The sequence below is a fragment of the Myotis lucifugus genome, unplaced genomic scaffold (assembly GCF_000147115.1).
Source record: "Myotis lucifugus unplaced genomic scaffold, Myoluc2.0 scaffold_421, whole genome shotgun sequence".
In the NCBI taxonomy this organism is placed as follows: domain Eukaryota; kingdom Metazoa; phylum Chordata; class Mammalia; order Chiroptera; family Vespertilionidae; genus Myotis; species Myotis lucifugus.
The window spans coordinates 529698-539907 of NW_005871469.1; the positions used below are offsets into that span (position 1 = coordinate 529698).

Below are 10210 nucleotides of genomic sequence, written 5' to 3' on the forward strand. Positions count from 1 at the left end.
TCCAAAATGCCACAATAATGAACTGGCCACTTTATGGCAGGACTTTTACAGGGTAGCTGAGATGCAGTGGTCACCAGGATAGATCCAGTCCCTGCTCCCCCAGAGCCCACAGGCCAGTAGGAGGAGACAGACATGAGACACATAGTCACACTAATAAATATATATAAATAAATATACAGCAGTCCCCCCTTACCCACAGGGGATATGTTTCAGGACCTTCAGTAGATGCCTAGAACCACCAATAGTACTGATCCCTATATACACTATGTTTTTTCCTATACACACATAGCTATGACAAAGTTTAATTGATACATTAGGCACAGTAAGAGATTAACAGCAGTAAGTAATAATAAAATAGAGCAATCATAACACTGTACTGTAATAAAAATTATGTGAATACTTTCGCTCTCTCTAACAGATCTGATAACCCACAGCTATTAAGTGTCTACTGGGTGGGGAGTATACATAGCATGGATACGATAGACAAAGGGATGATTCACATCCCAGGGACCGCACCAGATTTCATCAATCCACGCAGAATAGCATGCAATTTAAAACATATTAATTGTTTGTTTCTGGAATTTTCCATTTAATATTTTCAGGCCGTGGGTGTAACTGAAACTAGGAAAGGGAAACCGTGGATAATGGAGGACTACTGTGTCATGGCAACCTATGCAGTGTTGTTAAAGAAAAGGACAGCGTATTGTGAGTGAATAGTGGGACCTAGATTAGACTGGGAAGGGCCAGACCATGATGCAATGGAGAGGGGATGTTGAGATGGGGCTGAGGCATGTGTAGGAGTTGGGGACAAAAGGCTACAGCCCAACTCTTCAGGCACACACACACACACAGCCCCAGGTGCTCCCACAAGACACCCTGGGGTCTTGTTCCTTTTTAAAAAATAGATTCTTTTTTTAAAAAATTTATTGATTTTTAGAGAGAGGAAAAGAGAGAGACAGATACACATTTTCCCATCAAGGGAAAAAAGTCTGGGGACCCGAGGGGAGGGTCAAGTGGACATGAGGGGACCTAAAGCAAGCTGTCTGGAGTTTCATCTTGAAAGGTTTGGTGAAAAGGAGGGAAAGGGTGATTTGGGATTGAGACACACTCCTCTTGCTGTGTCTGGAAGAGTGGAGGCAGGAAGATCAGGGAGGAGGCCAGAGCAGAGGTGTCAGGGAGAGAACAGGGCCAGGTGGGAGAAAGGTTTGTGAAGCTGAGTCCTCCATGGGACTAGGTAACTTAGTGCCAGGTGAGGGATTCAAGAGAACCCTGAAAGTCAGGCTTGGGTGGCAGGATGGATGCTACGGCCATCACTGAAATAGGACACACACGAGACAGCTCAGGGAAGCTGATGGTGAAGAGCCCTGAGTGCCAGGCTAGGGAGCTGGGAGCTCACCCCGAGAGCAGTAAGGAGCTAAGGTCAAGCAGGGGAGGGCAGGGCAGATGTGAATTTCTGAAACACCCATCTGGTTGCTGAATGGGAGATGGTTTGGAGAGAGCAAGAACGGAGGCAAGGAGGCCAGGGAGGAGGCCAGGAGAGGGGGCCGGTGAGAAAGGATGGGGCTGCATTCAGATGGGAGAAGGGGCAGGTGGGAGACAACAGGAGGCTGAAAGGACAGGACTTTGTGATGAGCTGTAGGGATAACAACACACAGAAGGGTTAAGGGCAGAGAGATGGCTGCCCAACTCCACCCACCCCTCCACCTCACCCAATCCCCAGAAATGCAAGCTTACAGAGACCTCCATGTGCAAAATACATAGGGGCATAGAAATGGACAGGCAGCAGAACCCACACACAGGCCCCAGGTCTGCAAGGACCACACTGCAAGTTCACAGAGAAACAAACAGAAGGCATGCCAAAAATCAAGGGCGCCTGGTCAGCGGTCATCATCATGTGCAAAGAAGAACTGCACATGCACTGGACCAGGATGTCCTCCCTCTAGCCTGCTTATTCCCATCTTACAGATGGACAAACTGAGGCCTAGCGAGGCCACTCACTTCTAAGATCACCAGTTCCTGGTAGGGCTGGGATTCCAGCCCAACTCTTCAGGCACCCGCCCCAAAGTGCTCCCACAGGACACCCTGGGGTCTTGTTCCTTTTTAAAAAATAGATTCTTTTTTTTTTAATTGTGTTGATTTTTAGAGAGAGGAAGGGAGAGAGACAGAGAGAGAGAGAGAGAGAGAGAGAGAGAGAGAGAGAGAGAGAGAGAGAAACACCAGCGTCAGAGAGAAACATTGATTGACTGCCTCCACGTGCCATGACCGGGGATGGAACCCGAAATCTAGGCATGTGCCTTGACCAGGAATAGAACCCACCACCTTTTGGTACAAGATGCTGCTGATGCCACACCAGCCAGGGCGGGTCCCGTTTCTGTGCCCAGGTGGGTCTCTTGGGCAGGAGGCTCCACGTCTCCCTGAGTGTACCCCGGGGAAGCCACCCGGCAGGTGTTCTTCAGGTTCTGGTTTCTGAGATTTCTCCAGGACTGGAGCTCCTGACCTGGCTTGTCTTCTGAGTATGTCCCATGGGCTGGCAGCGTGCCCCTGCATGTCTCCTCCTGTCCCAGCCTCTGTGTGCTGATGACATCTGACTGTGTGAGTGTGAGTGTGTGTGTGTGTGTGTGTGTGTGTGTGTGTGTGTGTCCTGTGTGTGTGTGTCCTTGGAGGAGGGGGGAGGGGGGAGGAGGAGAAGGAGGAGGAGGAGGAGGAGGAGGAGGAAGGTAGAGGAAGGGGGAGGAGGACGAGGAGGGAGGAGGAGGGGGGAGGAGGACAAGGAGGAGGAGGAGGAGGAGGAGCTGTGAGTGTGAGAGGAGTGCCTGGCTGGGGCTGGGCTGGGGGTGGAGGCCGGGGAGGGGGCATCGCCAGGGCTGAGCGGGGAGTGGAGTTCTGAAGGAATGTTTACGGGACATCCAGAGAGCCCAGGGCGACAGCGCCCTGCGCCGGGTAGAGAAACACACAGCCTCCCTGCCTCTCTGGCCCAGGCTCAGGGGTGAAGCCACCAGGGCTCCTTCCCCTCCTCAGCCTCCCTCCAGGGTCCCTTTAAGACAGGGCTGGTCCTCTCCTCTCCGAAGTTAACCCCTCAAAATCCCAGTGGCCCCCTCGGCTCCCAGCCCGGTGGGTGGAGGCAGGGGGAGGCAGGGGCGGGGGAACGGGTTTCGGAGGTCTGGGAGGGAGAAGATCAGGGAGCAGGGAAGGCGGCCACGGAGTGGAGTGGAGCCGGTGAGGAGCCCTTCCCGTGCCAGGCGGGCAGAGCCAAAGCCGGGGAGCCCGGAGCTGGGGGGAGGGCCGGGGACAACCCGGCCCTGCCCCCTCCCCCTCCGTGTGCCCAGCAACTTCTGAGGAAAGTTTGGCAGAGCTCGCGCGCTGCCCCGAGGATGGGCAGGGTCCCGCTGGCCTGGTGGCTGGCTCTGTGCTGCTTGGTGTGCATGGCCCCCAACGGTGAGTGATGGTGGCCTGAGGGGCAGGACTACCTGTGGAGGGGCAGGGGGAGGTGGAGGGGAGGGGGGATGGCAGGTGTTGGGGGTGGTCCCGAGTTGGCTCAGGGAATTTTCTTGGGACAACGGAGAGGGAGACGGGAGACACAGAGACAAACCCAGAGAGGCCCCGGGGGACAGAGAGGGGCTCAGAGAGGAACAGAGGGACAAGAAATAGAAACTAGGAGGGTCGGAGACGGGAAGAGATGCACACGCCGAGACAGACACCCAGGAGAAGCTGAGGGCAGGGTGGGGGCTGGACTGGAGTGGGGGCCCTGGGGAGAGGCTGAGATGGGGGCTTCCAGGGAAGGAAATTTCCAGAAAGGAGTACTCAGTCCGGCAGCGGGACGGGGAGGGCTGGGAACCCTAGGGGAAAACCCTCAGCACAGTCACCCCCACACCCTGTCCCTGCCCCACCATTGTCTGCTCCATCTCTGGGACCGAGGCTCTGTCTCAGGCTCCAGCTCTACCATCTCTGTGGGTCTCCCTCCCTCCCTCTCTGCCTGTCTCTATCAATGTCACTGCCGTTTTCTCGTGTCTCTCCACCACTTTTTTCCCCTAGGGTGTCTCTTCATCTCTCACCCTCTGTCTCTCTCTGGGTCTCTGTTCCTTTCTGTCTCTGACTCCCCCTGCTCAACTTTTCTCTGGCTTCTCTCCCCGTCTCTCCTTCTCGCTCTCTCCCTCCCCCTCTCCCTCTCCTTCCCTCCTTTTCTTCCCCGCCATCCACCAGCCTGACCTGTCACGTCTCTGGAGACCCTAAGGGAGGGCAGCGGGGCAAGAGCTGGCCCTGCCCGGCAGGCCAGGACGTGGGAGGCTGCCAGATCCCGGGCCCTCTTCCCAAAGTTGAAGGATGAAGGCTGGACCCTAATCCCCTGGGAAGGCTCCCATCCTCCCCTCAAGGCGCCTCCCTCCAGCCCCCGCTGAGGTCACTCTACAGCTATGTGGGCCTAAAGGCCTGGCAAGGTCGTGGCTGCCATAAGCAGGCCCAGAGGGTGGGACTGAGGATTTGGAGGGAAGTGGAGTTTCCTGAGCCGGCTCTTCCCCATCTCCCTGCAGGCTCACAGGCTCAGGAGGACCCCTTTGTGGGGAGCCCAGGGAACATCACTGGTGCCCGGGAACTCACGGGGACCCTTCAGTGTGAGCTTCTGGTTCATGGGGAGCCCCCTGAGGTGACCTGGCTTCGGGATGGACAGGCCCTGGAGCTGGCAGACAGCACCCAGATCCAGGTGCCCCTGGGCGAAGATGAGCAGGACGACTGGAAAGTGGTCAGCAAGCTCAGGTGACCAGCCTCTCCCTGACCAACCACATCCCTACATCCCCCCTGACCCCTGACCCCCACCACCTCCATCACATGGTGGGTGAAAAAGTCACCACCAGGCGCTCCACCGGGGTTGGAGCCCCAGCTTGGCCACTCGCCCGCGGCTGTGTGGCTGTGAGCATGTGATGTAGCCCCGGGTTTCACTTTCCTCTTTTGTAAAAGGAGTTAATAATAGTGCCCACCTCTTAGCTCACGTGTTTCCAGTCCAGACCCCCGTCTTTCAGTTCTGATGCGTCCCTCCCAGTGTCCAGCTCTGATCCCAAACCTCTCTGTCCCTGTCAGGATCTTGTCCCTGCAGCTCTCGGACGTGGGATGGTACCAGTGCGCAGTGGTCCTGGGAGGAAGGAACTTTGTGTCCCAGCCCGGCTATATTGGACTGGAGGGTGAGCTCTGGGCTCAGAGGTCATGGGAGGTCAGGAACCCCAGGGGTCAAAGGGTGCTGGAAGATTCAGGATGTCTCCCAGGGACATACATGCTAAGAATGTCAGAGATCTGAAAGGATCAGGAAGCTTGGGTCCATAAATTATTGGGATTATAAGTCCTGCGGAAGAAGACATCTTGGGGTGGGGGGTGTTGTTGGATATCCTGGGGTCAGCCATGGTTGGGGTAGGATATTTTTCAAACAGATAAGGTGTCAGAGGCATGACTTAACCGTCTTCCCATCCTCAGGCCGCCCCCCCCCCCCCCCTTTCCTCATTGGTAAAATGGGATGAGAAGTCAGACATTCTGGAAAAGAAGGAGGGGCTTATATGTCCTGGGGGTCCGACATTGGTTGGGGGAAACAGGTATTGGGATGCTGTGCCCTGGGGGTAGAGGCCTGAGGGGACATACGGGTTCAAGAGCCTGCAGCCTCCAACAGCCTGGCAGTGAGTCAGACACCTGGGGGGCTCAGAGAGACCCAGCCTCTACCATCACCCCACCCAGGCCTGCCCTACTTCTTGGAGGAGCCTGAGGACAGGACTGTTACTGCCAACACCCCCTTCAACCTGAGCTGCCGGGCCCAGGGTCCCCCAGAGCCCGTGGACCTGTTCTGGCTCCAGGATGCTGTCCCCCTGGCTGCGGCCAAGGGCCACACCCCCCAGCACATACTTCATGTTCCAGGTGAGTCCGGGGTTGTGGCCAGCTCACTGTAGAGGCCCTGGCAGGATGGAAGTGGGAGAAGCGTGCCCTTCATGCTCCTGTGTGAGTGTCTGCCTGTCCCTCTGTCCTCTGTCCGTCTCTCTCGGTTCCTGTGTCTCTGCTTCTGAGTCCATCTCTGCATCTTTGCCCCTGTCTACCTCCTCACTTCTCCCCATATGCTTTCTCCATCTCCTTCTGTCTCTGTTCTTCATCGCTCTGTTTCTCCGTGTCCTGTCTCTCTGCTCTTTCTCCCTCCAACTACCCCAGCCTGTCTCTGAATAGAATTCTTTGTCCTGGGTTTCCTCTGAGCTGTTCCATAGCCCAAGTGTGTGTAGGCCTGATGGCCCTTTGTCAGCCCTTGACCCCAAGCAGGGCACCCGAATCAACCATGCCCTCCTCTCCTCCACCTCCCCCAACCTGTCTACCCCTGTCACTGAAGGGCCCCACTGGTGGGTACAGAACGTGAAGTAAAGAGAGAAGGTGAAAGTGGGAGACAGAGAGTGAGAGAGAGAGAGAGAGAGAGAGAGAGAGAGAATCAGAGACAGAGAGGGACAGACCACAGAGGTAACCCAAGATGGGGCAGGACCAAGCTTGGGGTCACACAGCAGTCTGTGGCATTGCTGGGGGACCATGGACACAGGGGGTTCCCCTTCACTGAGAAAGGAGAGAGAGGAATACAGAAGGGGGAGACTCAATTAGTCAGAGGGAGGTGGCTGGACCCTGTAGGGTATCAGTTTCCAGCACCCCCAACCTGCTCTCCAACTGCTGGGATGGGGAGGGGACTCCTGACTGAGGGTCTCCCAGGGTGGAGGGAGGTGCCCACATTCCCAGCATTCTGGGGACCCTGAGTGTGCAAGGGAAAGGTGGTGAGCATGCCAGCCCCCAGAGGGCTGACTCAGGCCAGTGGCTCTGGGGACTGAGTCAGCTTGGCAAGACCCCAGAGAGGGGGAGGGAGAGGAGGCTGGTTCCCCAACTCCATCCCAGAAGGAAAAATGGGGGGGACCACAGGTGGGAGAGGTCTGTGCATGTATCAGTATTTGGTGCAACTATAAGGGCAATCTCTGTGTGTGTGTATTTGTGTGTGTGGGGTGGGGTGGGGGGGAGGTTCTGGGTGTGTATCCATGTCCCTTTGGATCTGTGTCTCAGTGTCTGTCAGCATCAACCTCTTTGGATGAGGCGGGGGTGTTAGCAAGGGCCAGCTTCTGTAGCTGTCTCAGTGCATGGGGGAGGGGAGCATGGGTGTGTGTGTGCGTGCGCGCACGCACGTGTGTGTGTGTGTGTGTGTGTGTGTGTGTGTGTGTGACTAAGTATACCAGTGTCAGCCTGCGTCAGCCTTTGTGTTTGTGTGCTCGCAGCTGTGTATGTGTGTTGGGGGAGAGATGGCAGAGTGAGGGATCGCAGTGCATTCTGTGGCCATTTCCCATACCTCCCTATATAGAGGAGACAATGTCAGCTTACAGGTGTGCACCTATGGGTGCGAGTATCATGGTGTGGGCTTTTGCTTCCATGGAATTAGATTGTGTCAATGGACAACTTAGTGTGCTTTTTAGTGTGTTTCCACTGACTGTGGTTGTCTGTGTGTATACATATCTGTGTCCATGGATAACTGTGGTGTCTGTGTATTTGTCACAGGGTGAGCATGTTGGTATGGACTATGTCCCATGGACCCCTGTGTGTGTCTGTGTGTGTGTGTGTGTGTACGCACGTGTGACTCTCAGCAGACAGCAGCAACACCTTCCTGCCTCTGTCTGCTCTCCCTGAGTACCAGCCCGGCCCCATGCCCTCTGGGTGGATGAACATGGGGTGCTTAGCAGCCAGTGTGTAGATGTGTCTGTGCCGCCCGTGTGCACATGTCTCCCCTCCTGTGTGTCTGCCACAGCCCTCGTGTCCATGCAAGTGAGTGCTGTTGTATCAGTCTGCATCTCGATGAATGTCTTAAGCATCCTGAGTAAGTCCAGCTGTGTTTTGAAATCTTGGCTGTATTTTTGTGCGAGCAAGTCCACATTAACCTCTGCGGGTTCTGGCGTGTATTATTTGTCCACTTCAACCTCAACTTGTGATTGTCCCTTGGTGTGTGCCTCTCAACATGCAGGGAGGTTTGTGTGTCTGTCGGCTGCAGCCTAGGTGTATGTGGTCTTGCCAGGTGTTTGTAGTTCATGTGTACATGTCTGATTGTGTTTATGTTTGGTCTCTTCCTTTATTTGTGTCAGCCCGTGTGTATGGAAGTCACGGAGTGTGTATTTGTGTCACTGCGTGTTTGCCACAGCATCAGCCTTGTGCATAGCTTGTTGAGCACCGCATTCTCTGTTTTTGTGCCAATAACGGTCCCTGTGAGTTAGGAGTGATTCATTGGGGCGGGGGGGGGGGGGGCTGTGTTAAGGAATGTTAGCCCGTTTGTGTACATCTGTCCCTTGATCTGACTCAGGGCGTGCCCCCTCTCTCCTTCCATCCCTCTCTTTCCCTCGGAAAAAGCACAGGGTTGGGGGGAGGAGCAGGAGAGGACAGGAGGTGGACAGTGCATCTGGAAAGCACATCTGGAGTGGGCCTGCTCCTGCTGTGAGGGAGAGCCTGCTGCAGGGAAGGGGTCCCAGGTCCCTTCATCCCTGCTCTCCCCTCCCTCAAGGTGTTGGTGTCCAAGCCTGGGAAGGGGGATCCTGGGCCTCTCCCCGCAAGGCCAGCCGGAAGTGCAGGGGGTGGGGCCTGGTGACTCACTCAGACGGGGGCAGGAATGCTGTGGTCGGAACAGGACCGGGCTCCAGAACCCCCATCCTGCCCCAGGGCTCCTCTGGAGGACAGTGCCAGCTCCCACACAGTGACCCTGGCTCCTCTGGAGGACAGTGCCAGCTCCCACACAGTGACCCTGGCGGCCCCCACATGCCAGGTGGCTGGAGGGGACCCAGACGTCCCACCCCCTGGGAGCAGCGGCTGGCTGCGGGGCTGCGGGGGCAGGCGGGCACCTGACCTTGGCTGGGAACTAGCGCCTGGACAGCGGAACTGAGGAGCTTCCCTGCCCACCCCTTTGGGCGGCCAGCCAGCTTTCCCTCCTTCCACTCCCTCTGCTGACTAAGAAAAGGAAACTTTGTGTCTGCGGTAGATGGTGGTGAGAACAGGCGCAGAACAAACGCAAGAGGCACACGCAGCACCCAACATCCATAGACACTCACAGGTCCACAGCACACTGGTACAGGCATGGGCAGACAGGCACGAGCTACAGACTTAAGACTTAGTCCTCCTTACATCCTGTCACCCAGGGAGTGTGTGTGTGTGTGTGTGTGTGTGTGTGCCTGTGTTCCCACCATCATCACACTGGGGAGGGGAGGCAAGACACTCAAAAACAGTTATTCATGACACATACATTAACTCACCCTCAGAAGTACCCGTGCTCACATTTCTGCATACACAGCCAGAAACACTCATAAGTACACAAATGTATACACATAAATTCACTCACTCATTCGACAAGCATTTATAGAGCACCTACTGGGTGCCAGGCCATCTTAGACACAGGCAATACAGCAGGGGACAAGGCAGACAGAAACCCCTGCCCATGTTGCTGACATGCTAGTGGAGTTGACATTGTGATGAGAATAGCCAAAGGGAAAATAATAAAGCAGAAAAAAGGCTAGATATGGAGGGAGGTTCCAAATTTATTTCTTTTTAAAATTTTTAATATGTTCCCATTCATTTCAGAGAAAGGAAGGGAGAGGGAGAGAGACAGAAACATCAATGATGAGAGGGAATTCAACCCACTGCCTCCCAAATGCCCCCCACTGGGGACCAAACCTTGACCTCCTGGTTTAATCCCTGAACCACACCGGCCATGCAGTTCTGATTTTAAACAAGGCGGTCAGGGACAGAAGGGCTGAGAAGGTGGGATCTGAGTAACAATGTGAAGGGGTGGGGAGTGAACCACTTGGATGTCAGTGGGAACACTGTTCCAAAAAGAAGGAACAGGAGTACAAAGTTCCCGAGGTGGGAAAATGCTTGATGTATGCTTCCCAGAAACACCAGAAGAGTGAGGTGTGAGTGAGTGAGGGGGAGTGGACTTGGTAGGAGCCGAGCTTACAAACAAACTAGAGGCCCAGTACACAAAATTCATGCGGGGGGGGGGGGGGGGGAGGCCCGCGCCCTCTCCCGAATCCGACTTTTCTGGGGGTGGTGGGGGTTTAGGCGGATTCCGGGGGCGGGAATTCCTTTCCAATACAAAAACGCGTGCCCTGAAAAATGGGCCCAAAATTGCCACTTTCTTGCCTCCTTTGCGGGGGCCCCCAGAAGAACCGCCCTCCGGGTATTTTTCCCCCGA

The 10210-nt window shown here is 55.6% G+C and overlaps 1 protein-coding gene across 1 annotated transcript in view; it reads left to right on the forward strand.

Moving 5' to 3' along the window:
- Positions 1-3154: 3154 nt before the first annotated feature.
- AXL (AXL receptor tyrosine kinase) overlaps positions 3155-10210 on the forward strand; it is a 28999-nt gene continuing 21943 nt past the window's right edge. The window contains exons 1-4 of the mRNA XM_023743961.1: positions 3155-3435; positions 4527-4749; positions 5071-5171; positions 5713-5889. Coding sequence (XP_023599729.1) covers positions 3372-3435; positions 4527-4749; positions 5071-5171; positions 5713-5889 — 565 coding nt within the window. The 5' untranslated portion in view covers positions 3155-3371. The remainder of the gene's footprint in view (positions 3436-4526; positions 4750-5070; positions 5172-5712; positions 5890-10210) is intronic.